The 22,100-nt window shown below is 32.5% G+C and overlaps 4 protein-coding genes across 12 annotated transcripts in view; 2 read left to right on the forward strand and 2 right to left on the reverse strand.

Annotated features, from left to right (window-relative positions):
- The first annotated feature begins 1,013 nt into the window (after nucleotides 1–1,013).
- Nucleotides 1,014–2,888, forward strand: LOC134230871 (sigma intracellular receptor 2-like). Its single transcript, XM_062712733.1, has 3 exons — nucleotides 1,014–1,155; nucleotides 1,530–1,674; nucleotides 2,531–2,888. The coding sequence occupies exons 1-3, from the start codon at nucleotides 1,045–1,047 to the stop codon at nucleotides 2,779–2,781; spliced, it is 507 nt and encodes a 168-aa protein (XP_062568717.1). The 5' UTR covers nucleotides 1,014–1,044; the 3' UTR covers nucleotides 2,782–2,888.
- Nucleotides 2,889–4,768: 1,880 nt separating this feature from the next.
- Nucleotides 4,769–6,212, reverse strand: LOC134230883 (dnaJ homolog subfamily C member 30, mitochondrial-like). The gene has a single exon (XM_062712751.1). It carries the CDS (start codon nucleotides 6,045–6,047, stop codon nucleotides 5,391–5,393), a length of 657 nt encoding a protein of 218 aa, XP_062568735.1. The 5' UTR covers nucleotides 6,048–6,212; the 3' UTR covers nucleotides 4,769–5,390.
- A 70-nt stretch (nucleotides 6,213–6,282) lies between these two features.
- LOC134230882 (probable 18S rRNA (guanine-N(7))-methyltransferase) overlaps nucleotides 6,283–22,100 on the forward strand; it is a 77,254-nt gene continuing 61,436 nt past the window's right edge. Inside the window, exons 1-11 of one of the 2 annotated variants that reach the window (XR_009984441.1) lie at nucleotides 6,283–6,416; nucleotides 7,970–8,007; nucleotides 8,523–8,615; nucleotides 8,901–8,983; nucleotides 9,162–9,258; nucleotides 9,480–9,576; nucleotides 9,779–9,829; nucleotides 11,883–11,968; nucleotides 12,143–12,244; nucleotides 14,032–14,121; nucleotides 14,439–14,593. Coding sequence is in view for 1 of the 2 variants with exons in the window: in XM_062712750.1 (XP_062568734.1) it covers nucleotides 6,372–6,416; nucleotides 7,970–8,007; nucleotides 8,523–8,615; nucleotides 8,901–8,983; nucleotides 9,162–9,258; nucleotides 9,480–9,576; nucleotides 9,779–9,829; nucleotides 11,883–11,968; nucleotides 12,143–12,244; nucleotides 14,032–14,121; nucleotides 14,439–14,493 (837 nt within the window). In the remaining variant the exon portion in view is untranslated. Of the gene's footprint in view, nucleotides 6,417–7,969; nucleotides 8,008–8,522; nucleotides 8,616–8,900; nucleotides 8,984–9,161; nucleotides 9,259–9,479; nucleotides 9,577–9,778; nucleotides 9,830–11,882; nucleotides 11,969–12,142; nucleotides 12,245–14,031; nucleotides 14,122–14,438; nucleotides 14,686–22,100 lie in introns of those variants that run through there. The other variant, XM_062712750.1, reaches the window with a different exon arrangement.
- The window catches only part of LOC134230881 (apoptosis-inducing factor 3-like), a 30,377-nt gene continuing 24,724 nt past the window's right edge, over nucleotides 16,448–22,100 (reverse strand). For 7 of the 8 annotated variants that reach the window (XM_062712748.1, XM_062712745.1, XM_062712749.1 and 4 more), the window contains exons 10-18: nucleotides 21,946–22,076; nucleotides 21,106–21,221; nucleotides 19,451–19,586; nucleotides 19,262–19,338; nucleotides 18,972–19,089; nucleotides 18,351–18,449; nucleotides 17,956–18,031; nucleotides 17,720–17,824; nucleotides 16,449–16,877 (exon numbers count right to left, since the gene is read on the reverse strand). In XM_062712748.1, the coding sequence (XP_062568732.1) occupies nucleotides 16,823–16,877; nucleotides 17,720–17,824; nucleotides 17,956–18,031; nucleotides 18,351–18,449; nucleotides 18,972–19,089; nucleotides 19,262–19,338; nucleotides 19,451–19,586; nucleotides 21,106–21,221; nucleotides 21,946–22,076 (913 nt within the window). In that variant the 3' untranslated portion in view covers nucleotides 16,449–16,822. Of the gene's footprint in view, nucleotides 16,878–17,719; nucleotides 17,825–17,955; nucleotides 18,032–18,350; nucleotides 18,450–18,971; nucleotides 19,090–19,261; nucleotides 19,339–19,450; nucleotides 19,587–20,119; nucleotides 20,236–21,105; nucleotides 21,222–21,945; nucleotides 22,077–22,100 lie in introns of all 8 variants that reach the window. The other variant, XM_062712742.1, reaches the window with a different exon arrangement.

Consider the following 22,100-nt stretch of genomic DNA (forward strand, 5'->3'; position numbering starts at 1 on the left):
TTGCCGAATTGGAATATCAATAAATTGAACCATTTTATCTTTCCATACCAGGGTTTCCCAAGGCTCCGATATCGATTCCGTGTGACCTTTGAGTTGTCTAGAATGCCTGCTAACTAAGGAAGTCGATGAAATTGCGGTACATAATTACAGTCTTCAAGCATTCCTGTTCATTGCAAATTGATTTCGGAGTTTTCTATGTAGTGTAGCGAGGGAAAGAAAATGGTAGATAGAAATTGATATAACATGCATCACCAGTATTAGACGAGCTCCCAGACTCTGAAAATGAATATTAGTATTGATCTAGCTGCACCAAAATCGACTGTCTTAAAAGAAAACTTTAAGAACATTCTGTTTCGCGATTTTATTTCACAGCTTTTAAATATTGTGAATCATAAATGAAAAATAAGAGCAGAAAACAATTAATTAAAGCATTTCAAATTTTGAAAAGATCTTTGTAGATTGCTTTTTGAAGACATATACATGCAATAATTTAGCTGTATACATACATGTAAAATAAAGGTAGATATTTTAATATAAATTTACAACTGACTGTCAACGAAATACACTGAAAATACAAAAGCTGACACCCCCCCCCCTTCCAAAAGTAAAAAAAAAAAGAGGAAGAAATTTCTCTATTTATTACTCTGCACTAGTATTATAGAGAAAACGATACCTTCGAATGATTTTGCAATCTAGGAGGGAGATGAATCTTATAAATAGAAATGGATAAATTTGATAAATATTCTACTTCGTCACCCTCTAGTGGCCTAGCTCTGTGTTTGCAAGTGTCAGAATGATAATGCTGGTTATAAAACAAGCATGTTAACTGCAAAGTATCACAAATTTTCATGATTTTAATTCTCATATATATCTAAAAAGGGACCGATTCATATCAGGGACCTTTTGGCATTTACTTCACCATGTCCTTTGCGTAGTGTTTATTTTTTTTCTTGACGGAATTCAATAGATCGATCCATTTGACTTTAAATTTTATATTCATTTGTTTTGAGTTTTGATTGAAAAGTGAAATTAGGAAAAAATAAAATGCCCCGAATTCTGGATATCATATTCCTTTTGTATTTCGTTTCTCATATCCCGATAACGGTTTTATTTGACTCTCAGGTGATTTTCCCAGCATGGCTGTATCCGAAAGTGGTATGCATTTCTTTTTTTCTATCAAAACAAACAGAATAGAAGGAAGTACAGTACGCCCCTCTGAGTCTCTCATGTCAAGTGTCAGTAAACTTACGGAACACAGTCCATCTTGGGATCAAGATATACTTTTATATGATTTTCTGTAATGTTGATATATATATACAGTCAAACCTTTTGATCTCAAACTCAAATACCAAGGAAAAATTCCAAGATATGCAGCAGGGAATTCGAGAAACCAAGTAATGAAGTATAAAATTAATACACAAAGAAACTAGAGATTTCTGACATTGAAATATCCATGGTTTTCGAGATATCCATACTCAAGATATCTATTTATAATGATTGAAATATGAAATTCAAAATGTCCATTTCAGCTTTTGGATGTGAAGAAGAAATACTGTGAAGATTTTAAAGATGTTCTCATGGCTGATCCCCCTCCCTGGTTCAAGTCATTCTGCTATTGTGAACTTCTTGTACAATTTCCTTTCTTTTTTGTTGCAACATATGCCCTGTGGAAAGGTTTGTACAGTACTATTCTAATTTCATTCTTTTTTAATTTGTTTGTAATTAGATCTTCACAATTAAGCCAATGGGTTAATTTTCGCTCTGCTTCACTGTGATAATTTCTTGTCAGTATTTATGATGACCATTTTTTTAAGTACCCGGTACATGTACAGTTTTTGTGCAGCAAATAACTGTACATATAATTATTTCTCATTCAACATTGATCGGACACTCACGAGGAGAGAATTGTCAGAAGGTCAAAAACCAAGGAAACCTTAAAGCTACCTTATCAGGCTTTAACTTCATTATGATTTGATTTTTTAAATTAATATTAAGATTCATATGTATGAATTGTAAACCAGTTATCTTACTGTAATATTTAATTAAGGAATAACTGTCAGATTTTTTGGTTTTATGATTTGATCAATCAATTGGCTTGAGTGATAATTTGCATAAAAGCGTTTATGCATAAAATTATTATGCTAGCCAATCGATTGATCATCGTCATGAACCCCGAAAATCTGACATTTATTCTGATCTTATATTTATGAGATCTAGATACCCCAAATTTATGTGCTACATAAACAAGCCCATCGTCTTGCGATTTTGTCTTTATATACTTATCACATGATGAGTAAAGATGAGATCAACCATGGGTATCTGAAAATGAAGCAAGCCCAGCCTCTATCGCAATTTTTCCACCCACACAGGATTTTTTTAACCACGCCTATCTATGAGCCAGTATATTTATGTAGAAATAAAGTATTTTTACTATTAGTTTTATCTAGGACAAAGAATTCTAAAATGTAAATATAATGGAAAATAGCCAACAAATAAATCAATACAAATGTATAATTATTTCTCTTCCTAGGTGTTCAGAAGTGTCAATGGGTTCGGGTGCCCTTTATTGTTTATTCCACACACGTTGCCACGACAACTGTTGCTATATGCTACCACATTCTTATGGAGTCCTTCAGACACCCAAAATACCCTGGACCAGAAACACTCAGCGAGAGACTTTACCTACTGGGAATATATTCTCCATATCTTATAATTCCAATATTACTTTTACTTGATTCTCTTTTTAGCAAAGTGTATACTAAGAAAATTAAACAGTCTTAGTCAATGTTGATACTTGAATATTCAATGTCATTTTATAATCTTGTATTTTTGTTTACTGACTCCATTTCATACATATGTTTCTCTGAATATAAAATTAAAGAAATTTTGACTTGTGTTGTTGTTGAAAATCAAGTCAAAATCTAACCTGAATTATATCACAGGAGATGCTGTATTTATCAATTTTACTGTCATATTCAGTAAATAAAACAATATGTATTATTATTATAGGTATTGCATTTTTTTTTATGTACTGAAAATTTAGGTAAAATTAATAGGTACGCAAACTCCTGTAATTATATGAATATTCTGTACTGAGTTTCATATTCAATTAATAATTAATAATAATCCTGCACACAGGAATATTCTACATAAGTGCAATAAGGAGTATCTTTACAGATAAAATGAGGTAACCAAAATTAATTCAGTACAATTAAGAGACGAGACAGAGATATTAACCAAAAATCAATTACACTGTGATGTATTACACATGTATTTTATTATCTATATCAACTAGAACTGTCCAATAGGGACAAATACCCCCGCTGGGTTTTTCAGAGTAGGTGCCAATTCAGAAATATTTTATGGATCTACTAAGAGGTGTTCACTATTGTCTAATAAAGTGCCCCGCCACAGCATGATACCCCCATCAAATATTGTTCGATAATCATAAATTGGTTAGGGTGCAAGAAAATCAAGTAACCTTGATTAACAGATTGACACAGACTACAATGATCTAATTTCCATTTCTTATCATGCTTAAAATATTGTACATACATCTCTAAGAGACTTACAGTGTAGGGATTAATTAAAACAAATAATACATCATATAATTCTAAACTGGCTGTGTTAGAGCTTAAGAAATATCCATCTGCAGCTTTCAATTGTTTATTGCATATTTTATGAAATAATGGAAATGCTACAGTCTAATAAAAAAAATCAAAAATTAATTATTCTTTAGACTATAAAATTCTAAGTGAGACATGACTGCAATTTGTTGCAAATATATAAAACTTGAAATGTAATTTTTTTTTTAATGAACACATGTATAATTAATTTTAATTATATTATTCAATACTAATTCAGTTTTAATCATACACTAAAACATCAATTTGTTTTAATTACATTACACCAATTGAAAGATCTTTATCTGAACTACAGCCATCAAGAACTCTTAATTAACACAAGCAACTATAAGGCCATTTCTTTTTGCCCAACTCCCAAGAGATAAATTAAGATAACACAGCATGATGCTCTTGTTAGTTAACTCCCGACAATGAACTCATTAATTAATTTCTCTCTAATTTGACATGCACATTTCTGCTATCAAAAAATCTCCTTGACCAGTGCTTGATAATTATGCCCATGGGACAAACTGAATTCCTTTCAAATCATTAACATTTGTCACAGAATTTGCTGTAAAGTATATGATAAAAAATAAGTTTTTACTTGATTTAGCATTTTTTAATAAGGATACAACTATATTTTTATATTTTTTAGGATTATGAAATTTAAAATTTTAAAGACTTATTTTTTTTTTTAAAAATCACTTAAATTAAAGGTCACAGTGACCTTGAAATAGGTTTTGACACACCCTCTACCAAAGATGCATAAATTGTCCAAGTTTGATGATTGTAAGTCTAATAGTTTTCTAGTTATGAGCCAAACAAAATCACAAAATAAAAAAGAAAAAATGCCTGTAAAATGCAGAAAAATCATCCAATCATGATGAAAATCCCAGGTGCACACCTTCATATGGTGAATAATAAGCGTAATAAATTTTCAGACAAATCCATCTAACAGTTTCTGAGAAACGGTCCGGACAGAATCTTGTCTACAGACAGATGGACAGACAGACGGACATGGTAATTCCAATATACCCCCCTAAACTTCGTTTGCGGGGGTATAACAATGCATATAAATTTAACATGTTTAAAGTCTAACTCTTGGCATTTTTATGTAACAAACAAAAATAATTTCACATGTACTCATATTAATCAGTTTCTTTTATTTATGTCAAAATTGACAAACTGAAATACCCAACAAGACAATGTATAATACTGATACAGTACAATGATGCATTTCCACAAAGTACTAAAGTTAAATTTATTTTATTCTACTTGGTAAGAACACCAGGTGATAAAATCTAAATGACTCAGACTGTGTGGTTTATTTTATACTTTAATTTTACTTGTGCATGTATTACAATAATAACTTACTTAAAAAGATTCTTTTTTAAAAATTCAGGAAACATTTATCATAAAATGCAGCCTGCAAATAAGCTGAACTTATTCGTCATTTTTCTGATACCTTCTCACCATCACATGTATTTAACATGTTTAAATCCTCTATATCATCACCGTGACCATTAGGATAAATTATGACATAAATTTGATTAGTTGACATCAACACAACTACATGTGCAAGTGTTGCTTTAAGCTGTCCTAATTCATTCTACCAGTTCCATCTGGAATATGTTCAACAGGATATCACACATATGCTTCTTAATCTTTAAAGCAATGGAACTGATATTGCGAGAAAATAAAATTTCCAGAAAATGATGGAAACACATATCACTGAAGATAATTTACTACTATGTGTATATCAGTCTATCATCTTGATTTTATTTTCTTTTGACTAGAAGACTTCATGTAATGTTGAAAACTGTAAAGTAAGCCTGCTAACACAGCCAATAATAGAAACGCACCAGTTGTCTCTTGGTAATATTCGGCACTCTTTTTTTTCTCCAGATAAATATTATTTTGATCTTTTTCGAATTTCTCTTTGTAGTAAGCCTTTAAATAAGACTCTATCATCCTCTGATCTGTAATATCTTTGTAATTTTTCATTGTAATTTTGTCTAAATCAGTTCTAACAGGTTTAGGGGGTATTTTAAATGGATCAAATTCCTCCTCTTCTGCCTGGGACTGCTTTGGACCATGAGCATGAGCTCCTGATATCAAGCCTCGATCATACATTCTCCGTGAATGAACATTTCCTAGAATGATGTAGGCATCAGATATCAATTGAAACTGCTTTCTAGATTCTTCACTGTCACTGACATCAGGGTGGTGTATTTTGGTCAGGTCGATGTATGCTTTCTTGATCTGAGTTTGACTGGCGCTAGACTCAACACCAAGTACTTCATAATAATACGTGTTTCGTGTATGGCGATGCTTTGTGACGTACTGTCGTAAACATATGCCATTTAGTCCCCAATCAGTGCCCCTGTAAAACCTCGGAATGTAATGTAATCCCAATGTCCTCATCGGGAATGCCTTTACAGTCACTACTGCAAAAATATTAAAGAGTTCGTATTTAGTATATTCTCTCTTCTTTTCCCAAGAGATAAATGAATGTTTCTGTCACTGGCTTGAATTACTATTTACATAATTTACTCCGACCCCAGACAACGGTCAGTCGTCCTCCAGGCGATCAATATCACTTTACGTCACTATCGAAATATTCATGAGCATCATTATTAAAAGCATCCGAAAGACTAAGATGTGAGGAACCTTTTTCGGAATTCCAAAGTTTACAACGAAGATCTAGAATTACTCTGCAATATATTATATCCTGTTTCATTTTGAAGCATGGCATCAGGTGGAAGACCAGAAAGACAAGCTCCTCCTGAAATAGTAAGACAAAATTACTTTCTAACAGCATTCAAACCACAGGCACGTGAAGTTTTATCAATCAGTCGCTCAATATGCCAAATATCGAAAAATTCTACGTCCTCTATATATCATAAAAAATACACGAGGGGGAATTTTTTTTCAATATTTGGCATATATACATAGCTGCAGATGTGTAGCTCTCCGAAAAAAATTATTGATAGACTGGAGAGCTACAGTGCCACCCATTGAAAAAACTGTATATTTATTGCGCACAAAAAAGTGCGCTCGATTCTTGATTAATTTTTCAAAATTCTTACCTCAATTGCAAAAATGGAAGATTTCAAAAAAATACTCTCTCCTCTATCAAGTTCTCTCGTAGTTGACATCTGAACGAAGCATATTGGACCGAATTATCTTTGAAACCAAAATGGCAGTATAAATAAGCGAAATGTCCGAAGATTGCAATATCAGGACCAGGAGGACTATTAACAACAATTATGAGGAATGTTTTGTTGTGGAAAGAGTCAAAGAATATGTTAGGAACACACGGTTAGTAATATTTTGAGATTACAGCTTGAAAAACATGGAGAAATAAATCGATAACCGAGCGCATTTTTTTGTGCGCAATAAATATACAGTTTTTTCAATGGGTGGCTCTGTAGCTCTCCGGTCTATCAATAAATGTTTTTTCGGAGAGCTACAGACCTGCAGCTAACACATACAATACTTGCAGTGTGTATATAAGTTGAACTGAAGCCATCACAAGAATCTCGTATAGCTTTTTGATGGTAAACAAGGGAGTTGAGCAGACACCATTTTTTTTTTAACATTTAATGATTTATAGGGTATATATTATACATGTACAATCAAATCTAATTATCAAATTAGCTGCCTAAATGGGAAAAGATTAAACTTCTTCGAGTTATTGGAGATTTTGAGATAATGATTAAAATAATAAATGTATATAAAGAGAAAGTAGTTGGGACTGCCAACACACTGAAAACACATCACAAGTGTAACAGAGACATTTTATTGCTTCTCTGGGGATTGGACCTGGGGCTCTGGCTCAGTCCAGTGCTTTACCAATTGAGCTAAAGGGTTAACCCTTTAGCCCGAGGTAGTAGGAAGCCGTGTTTCTGACACTACCACAGTAGTATTCAATACATTGTTGTTCATATAACGAGGTTCATCTGTAAGTGGAAACACAGGCACCTATGAGAGTTGCTTTACTGCTGGGGTTTTTAACTGAACAATTAGGTTTGTTTCCAAGGAGCTTGAAGGAGGGAAGACTTTGGTGGTCAGACAGGTTCAATTGCAGTGGCCAGAGAGCTCAGTGATTTGAGCACCTGACTGGAGATTCAGGGACTGGAGGGAGACTGGGGGGGGGGGACAAGTTTGAATCCTGGTCTGGTTTGTCACATTTTTTGCCTCTCCCATTACAAGATATGTTTTATGATGTCAAATTGGAAATTTTTTCCTCACCTTAAGAGGTTAATGCTTGATGTTTGAAGTAAAACATCTGCATTCAATACAATAGTTCTCTAACCATGCTATTATTTGTTCATTTCTTTTAGTTTTACAATGAGGATGAAGCAAAGAAATATTCTTCAAAGTAAGACTTTCTGTAAAATTTAGGCATTACAATTGTTAAAAGCTGTTACATAAATTAGAGTTTCTACCATAAATTGGTGTAAAATAACATTTCAGTTTATGTTTGTTTTAAGCTTGTTACAAATTACATTGTTAGTGTACAAACCAAACTTAATGTTATGATATCAATGTTTTTTTTCCCCAAGACCTATTTCAAATGGTTCTTGTTCATCAGACTAATATACCGGTATACATATAATAAAGATTTTATAGTAAAATTTTTTTGAGAACAACATTCACTTATTTTTAGAATGTTGCATTTTGTGTACAAATTAGCTGCAAGTTATATCATTGTATATACAAGTAATCCATACTGTTATGTGCTTTTATAGGTCATTAGTGCCTTTTACAGCACTCATTTAATTCTGCAGAAGTATATACATTTTGATATTCATATTAACGTATTTCAGATGGAGAAAACGTCAGTGCACATTGTATGACATATATATTCTATTAAGAAAAAACTATTTTTTTCAGTACACGTATGATAGAAATACAGAGCCAGTTGTCAGAGAGAGCCTTGGAGATACTGCAGCTTCCCGATGAGCCCTGTTTTATTCTAGACATTGGGTAGGCTTTATATTGGAGATGTTTTGTAAGGGCAAAAATATTCATTTGGTTTGTTGGAGACAAGGGCAACCAAACTAAATCTCACCATTTGATATGACTAGATCCAAATTGAATAGGGTTACTTTTGAAACATCAAATCTTAATGCGCAGAGAACATTTTTAGATGACAAATCTATGAAATTTTATTCTCAAGAAAATTTTGGTGCTATGGTATAATTTGAACATTTCATCTGTTTCGATCTGATTTATCCAGATGGTTTTAACATTTCCTTTTTGAATTTTCAGGTGTGGGTCAGGTTTGAGTGGTGAGACAGTAACAGAACAAGGTCATTATTGGGTCGGCATTGACATCAGTTCTCACATGCTAGGTATGTGTCATTTATAAAACTTGCTGAAGTCAACAATGAAACAAACATTACTTTGAAAGGAGGAATTGTTATTACCCGGGTATATATTACATGTAACTAAATAGTATCATTGAACTGTTGAGATTGAAAGTAGTATTAAACTTAATGGTGACTCATTGATACTGCTACGTTTACTCAGGTGTCGCTGTCGACCGGGAGGTAGAGGGGGACCTGATAGAGGGAGACATGGGGTATGGAATCCCCTTTAGACCTGGAACTTTTGATGGTGTCATCAGGTAAAATATAAAATAATGGGTTTACTGCTTAAAGACCACAGTATTTTAAGTATAACATTTGTTTGTCTAAGGAACATTAAAAGTGAATTTACTCTAATTTCCGATTTTGATTTATATTTGCCAAAATATAAGAGATGAAAATCTCTTAAATTTACATGTCACATCCTTGACTGTTTTGTCAGATTTAAATTCAGTATTGCTCTAATGTTCTCTATTTTCAGTATATCAGCTTTACAGTGGTTGTGTAATGCTGACAAAAAATACCATCATCCACCAAAAAGATTACTCAAATTTTTCACTACACTGTATGCTGCAGTAGTAAGTGTGTTGGTTATGTTTTAGATTGACTTATGAAATTTACCGAAATTGAAAAATTAGATACATGTAAGAATATGTGTTAATGTCCAATTTAAATTCCTTTTGTTGTTCTAATCCATTCCATTATTATATTGTATATAATTGTTATTAAAAATTACATGTGCTGATATAATGTAATATTAAATCCTTAATAATTATTTAGACTAGAGGTGGTAAAGCAGTATTTCAACTTTATCCTGAAAACAGTTCTCAGGTAATTTTTAAACTTAAGATGTAATATCCCTCTGATAAGACGGATACTGCAAAAGCAGAAAAATTTGGGATAAAAATTCATTTAAGGTCAAGATCTAGTAAATGAAAGGTGCCTACAGATTTATCAAATTTGAGAAATAAATTCCTTTATTGATGCTTTACAACTTTGGCTTGGTCAAATAGGGTGTTTCGGGGCATAATTTGTAGGTAAATAAGATGAAAAACTGCTTTTTAAACTGTCATTTTCAAAGAAAATTAAGAAAACCAGTCATGAATATGGGAGTTTTTTTCATTTTTGACAAAGGAAATGTATCCAGATTGCCAACAGTATCACAGAAAACGGGAATTAGTATGTTCATGGCCTCTTCTTGAAACCTGTATCAAATTTAATATAGGTATCCGGTTTACTTTTAATATGATTTCAAATTGAATGTCATGAAAATACACTATTTTCTACATAATTCTGCTAAAGCCGTAAAGTACAGGAAAAAGAAAGTTGATACTGATTTTGACGTCATAATGGATCTAGCACCAAAAAATTAGTCTAAAGTTATTTACTAGATCTTGACCTTACTTATGAACTACTGGGTAAAATATTTCCTACACAAAATTTTCATTTGACTATACAGTTATTATTGAAAAGGGTTGCTTTTGAATTGATGAAATTAAATGCCCAAGAAACTGTGTTAGATAACAAATCAAGGAAATTTGATGTCTAGAAAAATTTTTGTTTCTACAGTAACTTTTCAAGGAAAATTTTCCAAACAATCCAATGAATTGTCTTTCCAGAGTGTTTTTTTTTTCAATTCAATTCACTTTATTACGTAAGACATACATCTTATTGTATACAATATAAATTTATAACATGTAAACAGTAAGGCATAGTGCGGGTATTCTTTTAACAGTCAGCATAATGATTATACAATCAGTATCATGATGATGGAGAATGTACAAACCATTTTTAAAAATTTGTTTATAAGGCAGTATGACATTCATTACCTAAGTTAAAAGCATGGTACAAAAACTTTCCCAAATTACAAAGGTCCTTAACATTATGTGCACATAATAACTGTATGAATTTAAACATAGATGGTTTTTCCCAGTAGAATTTTTTAATATATTTTACTCGTAAACCCTTGTATCGTGGACACTTTAAAACAAAATTGAATTCGTCTTCAATTTCAGAACTACAAACTTCACATATTCGGTTTTCACGCAAGATATTTCTATGGCGTCCACTTTCAATAGCTAAATTGTGTGATGACAGTCTTATCTTGCTGATTTGCTTTTTATAAATCAATGGAATAGGTTTTACCAAATAATATTGCAGTATGAAGTGGTCAATAATGTACTTAAATAACATACATCTAGATGAACTATAATGAGGACCATTAAACAGGCAAATCATTCAAATTTGATCTATGTTACAAATCTTGATTACTTTTTTCTATTGCCAAATTTTTATTAATTGATGATAATAGTTTACCGAAAACATTTAATCTTAGTTCCTTTATACTGTTAAAATTTAGTTATTTCTATCTCTTAACACACACATATATATAATTTATAAACACTTAAACAGTAACAGACATTTCAGATGCAGAATTTTTGTAATCAATTAAAGCAAATTACAAAAAGAGTTTTCAGTATGGTGTTGGATAGCTCAATAGGGTATACAATTTGGTCTAACAAGTATCACAGTAGGATTGAATCTAGGTCTCAGTCTTACAGCTGTGTCTGTCACCAGTAAACAGTCTCTGATTTACAGCTTGAGCTGGGTCATCTGACAATTTATATTCATTAATGCCTCTGTTTTACAGCTGGGTCATCAGTTAATGTTGAATGCCTCTGTTTTACAGCTGGGTCATCAGTTTATATTGAATGCCTCTGTTTTACAGCTGGATCATCAGTTTATATGTAATGCCTCTGTTTTACAGCTGGGTCATCAGTTTATACTGAATACCTCTGTTTTACAGTTGGGTGATCAGTTGATATTGAATGCCTTTGTTTTACAGTTGGGTCATCAGTTTATATGTAATGCGTCTGTTTTACAGCTGGAACTGATCACACAACAGGCCATGAAGGCTGGCTGGACAGGAGGGTTGGTGGTAGACTACCCCAACAGCACCAAGGCAAAAAAGTCAGTAAACAACTACATGTATACACTAATGTATCTGAAAATGTACACAGATTGTCAGTGGACTTAATTCCATACATTCTTCTACAACCTGACTTACAGAATTTCTGTTATTGATGAATAAAAAAGATGATTTCATTGAAGGGTCAAACCATTAGAATGATAACTTTGTTTTAGGATGTTCCTGTGTCTGTTTGCTGGGGGCCAGCCTCAACAGTTACCCAAAGGACTGGGAGAGGGAAACTCAGTGTCCAGTCATGCCTCATTCACAGACAAAAGGTACAGTTAGTGGGAGAAGTAAGGTAATAAAAATTCATTCCTGCATGTAAATCTTAAGGGATAGTCTTCCATGTATGCGGGTTGATCCAAAAGAAATGTCACAACTTTGATAAAATTGCTATAAATCGATGTAAAACAGCAAAATTATACACGACGAAAGCTTTATTTATTTCAAATCAGACCTGAAAAATTCAAAGGAATATGATATATGCTTTTCAAAATATCAGATTTTAAACAATGTGCGTTTATGGTACTCGCCACACCTAAATATAACGTCATATGACGGATCCGCGCCGTCATACTTTTAAGCGTTTCCCCTTCATTTCATTAAAAAAATATTTGTGATTCGCAAACACTTTCACCAACTTCACTTTCTTTAAGAATTTTCGGTACCATTATACACTCACTCTTTTCATAATTAAGCCCGTTGTCAAATTTTTTTGAACAGTAGCTTAAGGCAAACTTAAAAATATACATGTCACTCTATCCGTCTGTGTTTTTTGACAACGTCAGACACCTTTGAACGTTTACGTCCGATCTCCTATCTTTCGGTCTTCTTCTCCTCTGTTGATCATTCACTGACCCATCATCAGCCCAAAATTACTGAAACCATCTATAAAGAAGTCTGTTATTTACATTCTTTATTCTTTGAGTGTAGTTAATTAATGTAACTGTCGCTAATGATGATTCCCGTATTTTGAAGCAAAAATGCATTACAACTCATCGAGCTGTTTTTTTTTTTCCCATATCGACACTCCTTTTGTTCAATTCAAAGGACTAAAACAACAATGTTTATGATCACAAATACCAATGTCGTCATTTAATTTTCAATTAAAGACTAGAAAATGACTTGAATTGTGTCTTATTGAAAAAAATGAGAGATTTGGTGCTTTTTTAGAATCTTTTAAATGTGTTATTTTTAATTCTAAAAAAAAATAAACTTTAAAATATGACGTTCAGCTGTCACCCCTATGCTTTATGTTTTAAACATCTATAAAGTAAATTTAAATAAACATAATTAAATGAAAATTTCAATGTTTATTAGATTTTTATTTGTGCATCTTTTGGTATATTGTAATTGATAATATGACGCAAAATATAAAAGACATGGACACTGTGACATTACTTTTGGATCAACTGTCGTACATGTACATGTATATACACATTTCTGTCTATATTACAACCTGTTTGAAAAGCTGGGGAAGGTATTTTGTGATGGGTGGGGGGTTGGGGTTGGGAGGGGGCTGGTCTGTCCTTATGTTTATCCATAACACTTGAGGGTACCCATTTCTTATCAGCAACACCCGCTTTACCACTGAATAAAATTCAATGACACTTCTGTTGTCTTTTAAATTAAAATATAAGTTTTCAATTGGTGCATGTTCATCAGTTTTTGTTTTTGTTTTTTTTTATTACAAGGGGGTATTTAAATAGAAATTTCTTTAAAATTCTTTCTGAAAAATGCTACTTCTGTTACAGATATGACGCCATTAAAGCAGGAAACAATTCAGACTCAAAATTACATGAATATAATTATATAAGTTCAAGATCATAATGAGTAGCATTGACATGGTTACAGAAAATAAAAACAAAATGCTTCCTCTCTAACAGTTTCAGGTTGATTTCAATAAAATGTGTACAGATATAAAAATCATCAAAAAACAGTAATATACAAACTCTAAACTGCAGTTGAGTGTTGAAAATTGAATGGAGTAGTTTTAATAAAGAAACATTAATGTTAAGCAGAAAGAGTAATAAATCTTAACAATGAATGCATTCTGTTACAGGGAGAGACTGAAGAACATGAGAGGGAAAAACCCCAAGACCAACAGAGACTGGATTCTGTCAAAGAAAGAGAGAAGACGCAGACAGGGAAAGTGGGTGTATTTCATTTTGATACTTCAGGCATTTTTTTCTTCTTGCTGTTACAATATCATACAGAAGTTTTAAATATGATGGAAATGAGATAATGGCAGACTTATAATGTACCAGCAAAATAAAACTTAGTGTCAGTTTTGATTCTTACTCATATAGTTAACATGTGACTAACAATTACAAATAGAGACATATTATTTACAAAACTGAAAGATTAAGTAATCACAGTTTTTCTTTTCTTTAAATTCAATTCCTATCTGAATGCTATTATATCCATAGACTATTAAGTGAACTTTTCCCAATTTATTATTCTTTTCAGGGAAGTACGTGGAGATTCAAAGTACACAGGAAGAAAGAGAAAAGATCGGTTTTAGCAGTTATGAGTTTATATTTTAATGACTTAAGAAAGATCCTTCTACTGTTTAAAATGCTTTTACTTACACCAGTTCAATAGAAAAGAAAGGAAACATTTCTAAGTGATGAAGGAAAAAAAGAAACTGTGAAGTGCATGTACCTGTATGTGCTTTTTTGTTAAGTTTTCAAAATAAAATCAATAATTTATTTAACAGTGTATGTTTCTTATGAAAGTGTATTTGTATGGGGTAACATGAACCATCCAAGTCTAAGAGACTTGTGGAAAATACAGAGAAACTTATTTATAACAAAGTACTAGGGATGAGCAATACAAAACATTTAAAAGCTGAGGGATTGAAAATTGCTTCACTGTAAATGTGGATTCAAAGTGGGTCACTCTAACAATTAATGGTTTCCTGTGTACAGGGATGAGTGAGGGTTATAAAATATATGATATTTTATCATTTGTTAAAAGAAGCTGTTGTATGGAAAGGGTCGAGGAATGGGTAAACATACATTGAAAATTCATAAATAGAAAAGGTATTGCTGGATAGGGATTTGAAACCGGGATCCCTGCATTACTAGTCAGGTAATCCAACTAGTAAGCTATTCAGGCAAATGTCCTCTGTCCAGTGTATAAAGAACCCACAAGTAATCACTTGGATGGGAAGATCAGGGCCATGGCATGTCCTCACTTCTTAAGCAGTGTACCTAGTATTTGAGATTCAAAAGCTTCTGGGGTAGGCCTAGTCTTCTTTTTTTTCAGTGACCTTGTTCTTAGACAAGTATGAAAAACTTACTTGTGCAAACTTGTTTTGCATAATGACCCTCTCAGACACATTTTCACATGACCAAAAAAAAACTTGAAAAAATAAAACGAGTCTGCTTCCAATATTTTCCCATTATTGTGGACTCAAAACTAATCCTTTTGGTTGATATTGCCCTTTTTCCCCATTTTCTTTATATTCATGTAATATGCAATATAAATTTGTCAATGCTTCTCCATAATACAACAAGAGATGTTTGTAAAACACTTATGCCCCCCTCCCCCTAATAATTGAAAAATTTACTAAGTCCAAAGAATATAACTCTGTCCCAAATTGCTGGATTGTACCCAAAATAGAACTTGAACTAGATATTCTTATAAAAAATCTGTATATCAAATTTCAATTTCAGTATGTGCAACCTCTGCAAAGAAAATGAAAAGAAACTGCAAATAACTGGAATTTTTCTCAGTCAAGGGGCATAACTCTGTCAAAAATGGCTCGATCGTACCCAGAACAGAACTTGACTTTAATAGATGTTCTTATGATAAATCTGTAAATTTCATATCAGTATAATCAAACGCTGCAGAGGAAATGAACGGAAACTGCAAATAATTGGAATTTTTCTAAGTCCAAGGGGCATAACTTTGTCAAAAATGGCCTGATCATACCCTTATGATAAATCTGTATACCAAATTTCATTTGGTTGTGAAAAAAATGAACAGAAACTTGGTGGATCGACAGACAGAACATCCAACCAACAGACCGACCTACAAAAGACCAACCGACAGACAGCTGCTTTGCTGACAGACAGCAGCAAAGCAATATGCCCTCCTTTCTTCGAAGAGGGGCATAAAAATGATCAAGAAAGGAATTGTATACTGTATACAGGGTTATTTTCGCCCCGTCTTATTTTCGCCCTTTCACTCTTGCAAACAATTTTGCCCCGTTTTAAATTCGCCCAGTCATAGATTTGTTTAAGAAATTATACTGTATTCTTTGAATTCGCCCCGTTTTAAATTCGCCCAAATGAGGGTAGGGTGAAAAGGGCTAAAATAAAACGGGGGCGAAAATTTACCTGTATACAGTATTTTTCTGAAAATGACCTTGAACTTTTCCTACTTGCCCTTGGTTAAGGTCAGGAGCATGGTTTGTAGAGATAACTAAATATAATTGTGTATTTTGGAGGGTATAAAAAAAGCACATTTTTAGGTTATACTGATTTATTGTTATATAATATTTCCTAAGATGTACAGTCGTAATGATAATTCTTTGAAAAAAAATAGTTCATGTACACATTTTTGAAAATTCAATAAAACTACACTGTAGTAAATCCATTTACACCCATTTACCATTTCTTTCTTTAAAACTTGAAATACATGTAAAGCACTTATTTTGTTGCACATTTCTTAGATAATATCAGATATACAGAATCACACACTACATACAGTTTCTCTGTCAGAAGCAAAAAGTTACTAAATAATTTGATAAGTAATGCACTAGTTATACACATGTAATTGTTTTTATTGCCTCAGCACTGGAAATGGTGATTGGTCTGGATGATATGAGCATGATTTAGGGGATCCTAGGCCTTTATGGAGAGTTTCTCAAACCTTGACATCCAGCCATCGGCACTGGACCTGTGAATAATCAAATGAAAATAATCCTATACTGACAGCCAATTTAACAAGAAGTACAGTATATTGTATTTTGTATTAAATAAGAATTTACTTATCAATTTGATTGCTTCTTTGAGGAAGTAAATTCAAGTTTAAATGACAGTTCTATTGATATTTAATGACTGACTACAAATAAACAGAACACAATCTCTGGGGAAAATATACAGTGAAGCATCATTTAGTCTTCATTAGTACTCCACATATTTTGAAATAAATCTAACAATTGCTTAAAAAATTAAATTATTTCAGAAGGATTAAACATTATTAAAAATCTTAATGAGTGTGTTTAGGAGGTGGGTTAAAAGGTTAAAAGAACTTCACAGCTGAACATAATAATAGATTATAATGTTCATGATTATACACTATGAGTTCATCTTTGAAGATATACAATATCATCATTTAAAATACTTCACTTTGAAGATGTAAACAGACATGATCTACACTTTGAAGATGTAAACATACATAATTTACACTTTATTATCATGTATAATTTTGCTAGAAGCATCACTCGTGAAATAAAATTTCTCGCATGCATAAATTACATTTTTTAGGTGCTGAAATCTAATTTAACTGTTGATCAAATGTAGTCATGTATAATTTACACTCTGAAGATGTAGTCATGCATACTCTACACTTTGAAGATGTAGTCATGCATAAATTACACTCTGAAGATGTAGCAAAACACATTCTACACTTACTGAACTTCACTTTTTAGGATCTACTCTACACTTACTGAACTTCACTTTTTAGGATCTACTCTACACTTACTGAACTTCACTTTTTAGGATTTACTCTACACTTACTGAACTTCACTTTTTAGGATCTTTTCTCCAGCCAGCATCATATCAGCAATGCGGGACACAAAGGGGTCAAAGTTCAAACTTGCAGCTGCCACCACCTCATCTCCTCTTTAAAAAAAAATGAAAATCAGGAATAAAATGACAATACTTCAACAAGGTTGCTTTTCGCTGTTATTCAATAAATTTATCTGGTATTTCAGGACATAAATGTTGTAATGACCGTCATGTGATGAGCTTACTTTGTGTAGTAGGCAATGAACTTGGGAGCATCCAGGTCTCCATGTACAATGATGTCATCATATCCTGGACCATAACCTTGATAGCAACAGAAAGGTTAAAAGTTATAAATAAACTGTCTTCTAGAATAATACGATTTGTAATTTAACACATTTGATTTTTATCATACACAGTCAAAATATTTCAAATTACTTTCTCCAGAAAATTCTAGTCTTTTTTGTTATCCAGAAGTTTGCAAATGACACATACTACTGTCATTTTAAGGATTACAGACAACTTTTAATTCACAATTAATTTATTCCTCTTTAAATCAAGTTAGAACGATGTAAACATTTTAAAGGTACAGTACCAATTCTATGAATTATTTTCTTTTTCACTACAAATTTGATATAGTCACCTGTGTAGCGAATGCTTTTCTTATACTGTACTGTCCAAAAGAATGGCACACTTCTAATTGGTTCATCTTTTCCCAAAATTCCAAGGGCTGCTGTTTTTCCTAAAAATAAAATACTAGCAATTAAAAGTCATTTTCAGATATCACATTTGTAGTACATGTATTAAATGAAATTAGACTTATGTTTTGTGACTATATAAACCATATAACAATCAAAGTACTCAGAAGTACAGAGAGCCGGGCTCATTTACAGAGTAGAATGGATTTCTTACATGAATCACGTTTATATTCTGATGAAAAAATTATTTTAAAACTATCAATATAAATGATAAGACACTGACAGTGAGTTTTTCCTAATACCACGGTCCGATTTTGTCAGAATCAGAATTTCTGGTACCGCAGCTGAATGTAAAGAAACAGGCCATTCTGGTTCCCTCTCCTGCTTTACCTCGTTTTGTGACTATATATCAAAAATCCTTATGCTAATGAACTATGTTCTTTGACTTATGAAGTTTTCAAAGTCATTACTACAAATGTTTATTTTATATAGATAAAAACTTTTGAGATGACTTTAAAATAGCGACTATTGAGTTAGGACCACATAAGCCGGCAATTGCTCCATACCATGTGCATGAGCCATCTGCCAGTGCTGGACATTAACTTTTTGATCTCCAACACTGAAGAGTGGGAATTCCACAATGTCACCAGTAGCATAGACATCTGACTGATTTGTCTGCATCATCTTAAAACAAATTCATCAAGTGTAAATGTGCATCTATGATCGATAGGATGTATTTACATTTCTTTTCATCAATAGAACTCTTCTTATTCATAAATACACTATTTTTCTTTGCTTCTCCTCCATTGGCATATTCAAATTAATTAAAATATACTCTTTAGCTACTATTACTTACTTTATTTACAGGAATGAATCCTCTGTTAGTCATGTCTATACCAGAATCTTTGATGAAATCAGTAGCAGGAACCACACCTGTCAAAAGAGAAGTTTACTCCCAAGTTTTCAAGAAGTACTGAGTAAATACATGTAACTACATGTACTACATGAGTCTTTAGATTTAATGTCAGACTCTTGTTTCTCTTACCTACTCCCATAATGCACACATCTGCTGGTAGCTTTGTGTCATCAGATAAAACAGCTTCAGTCACTTTACCATCACTCCCTACAAATTCCTTGATCCCCCTCTCAAAATAAAACTTCATTCCATTGTCTTCATGCATCTTTAAAAGATATTTTTTTAGAAATAAGCTTTTAACAAATGAAAACTTCAACAAAATTAAATCTACACCACCTGAAGATTTTGCATAGTAATATAACAATGCCCATGTCATTCTTCATCAGATTTTTAAAGATTTCCTCCATAAATATTTCAAATTGAGCATTTGTCCCATGATCGGAAGATGATTGGTGTAATCCCCCATCAGCAACTGATCAAAGTTGATAAAATTAAGTTGCTACTGTTCACCTAGCACTCAAAAGTCTTATGGATGATCTGAAATCTTCAACAGAGGTCCAATGACAAGTTTTGAAGTATATCTAAAATTGTTTCTAAAATATTTCAAATGAATCTTTGCTCCCCTATTGTGGCCCCACACTACCCCTTGGAACATGATTTTAACAAATTTGAAAATTCATCATTAAATAAATATATGCAGCAAAAAAAATAGCATTTGATAAAAAAAAAAAAAACAAACAAACAAAAAAACACAGGTGAATGATGTATTTGCTTTACATTAAACCATTGAGATTTTACCTTTTTGAGCAGGGTGCCAATTTTTAATCCTAGAGTATTTTGAAATGGGACTTTTCCTCTAGCTAACACAGATACAGATCTAGCTTTGTCTACAACAGAAGCTGCCACCTCCATCCCTAAGCAGAATAGTTCTCAGTTATATTTTATACACACACTTCAGGAATGAATGCAAGGAATATTTTATATGGGTTGTGTGCTGCAAAATGTGGAGATGACAAAATATATAGGGAAGACTGTATTTCGAAGATTTCAAATTCCAGATATGTTAAACAACATGGGTCTGCAAAGAATATCTGACAGAAAGATAATGCATATTTTGATAGACGAATGCTTTTAATTGTGGAATTCTACATGGAATTTTGTTATTCCTTTTATTTTGACTAGGCAATATACAGGCAGTTACAATTTTAAACACTTGACTTTTAGGCTGAAATAATACACCAAAAAGAAGACGTGGTCATCTTTTTTTATCTGTACCCTGATACAGGACTAATTCAGGCTATACCGTATTTAGTCCTCAACATATAAACAACATCCTACACTTGGGTAAATACACTGTATTAGTCTGCTCAACTCTACACTTTGGCAATTGAAAAGAATATAACGAAAGAATATTAGTACACAGATTTTAAAAGCATTATAACTTGTCTGAGGAAATGTGCAAGCTAGTGATACAGAAAAAAATAGTGCAGTGTTAATTGTGAATAATTTTGAGGAAAATCAGTGCTTATGTTTCTCAGTGAATGAGGTGTAGGTATATAAAAGTAACACACTATTTCACAGCAAGACAGAAAAAAATGAATCTAAAATCCCATCACCATGCAAGACAAATCTAAAACCTAGAAGACAGACTTTTTTGGGTTCCACAATTTTTAAAAAAAAATTACCATCTTGTAAATATTAAATATTAGTCTCCAAGGTTTTAAAAAGTCACTATGCACCACTAAAGAAGCACATTTAACAAGAAACTAAGCATTATGTGGTACCTTCTGTAAAACTGATCCCACTTTCTCTCCTAGAACCAGCTGGAAGGGGACTTTGATTATGTCCACCACTGAAACAGTGGCAGCGGTGCCAGCTAATGCAGACGCCACCTCCATTCCTGTTCAAGAAAGTCAACCCAAGTTACCACACCATCCGCCTGCTTTACTTAAGCAATGTACAATATGTATTTATCCTGCATCTAAAAGCACCTGCCTGTAAAGTACTTTCTCAGATGTTGCAAAAGTTTCATCAAGATCAATGTTTTAAAAGCAATTTTCTGTCTGATGCACTGTAAAAGTACCTCACAAATACCTCTGCTGCAACAGCATATCTTTTACAATTAAGTGCTATGTGATGTAACATTAATTTGTTATAAAGATTAAACAAATATTTTTGAAACAAAGAACTAAGAATTTTTTAGCATCTTATACTATTACAGATGGAGTAATAACTAAAACCTCTTAAATATGAAGACTGAGGACAAAAACTTTTATCTTTTTAATTATAAGTTGAACTTTAAAAATTGGAATCAATATTGAAAATGGACCATATATCTTAGCATTAATTATAATGCCACTCAAAAGGTGAAAATCAAGAAAATATTCCTTGCATTCATTTAATCAATTGCTTTGATGTTTGAAAATCAGAAATACACTTGCAATGAATCGCATTCAATTATTTTTTTAATTTTAATTTTCAATGTGTTTTAAAGTAAGCAATAAGCAAATTTACTGAATATATCTGATTGACTAATTCCTTGGATCATTGCATTCTTTGTTTACTGAGAAAACCTGACAGTAACATCGCACGACCACTGAAATGAACGAAGCCATCAGACAAACCAATGAACGAGGATCCAATAATGACAACATTTTTGCCTGCAGCCTTTTCCGCGATTTGATTGGCATCCTCTGGAGTTCTCAGCTGATAAACATTCTCTAGATCCGTTCCTGGGATTGGTAACACTCGTGGTCTGAAGAAAGATCAAAATAATCCT

The sequence above is a fragment of the Saccostrea cucullata genome, unplaced genomic scaffold (assembly GCF_032062105.1).
Source record: "Saccostrea cucullata isolate Sc308-1 unplaced genomic scaffold, CSIRO_AGI_Scuc_v1 ctg361, whole genome shotgun sequence".
NCBI lineage: Eukaryota > Metazoa > Mollusca > Bivalvia > Ostreida > Ostreidae > Saccostrea > Saccostrea cuccullata.

Excerpts from the sequence above, each read along its gene's own strand:
- LOC134230871 (XM_062712733.1), top strand. The coding sequence starts at position 1,045 with ATGCCCCGAATTCTGGATATCATATTCCTTTTGTATTTCGTTTCTCAT. Across the intron at positions 1,156-1,529 it reads CATGGCTGTATCCGAAAGTG|CTTTTGGATGTGAAGAAGAA; the intron begins GTATGCATTTCT and ends TGTCCATTTCAG. Across the intron at positions 1,675-2,530 it reads AACATATGCCCTGTGGAAAG|GTGTTCAGAAGTGTCAATGG; the intron begins GTTTGTACAGTA and ends TTCTCTTCCTAG.
- LOC134230883 (XM_062712751.1), bottom strand. The coding sequence starts at position 6,047 with ATGAGGACATTGGGATTACATTACATTCCGAGGTTTTACAGGGGCACT.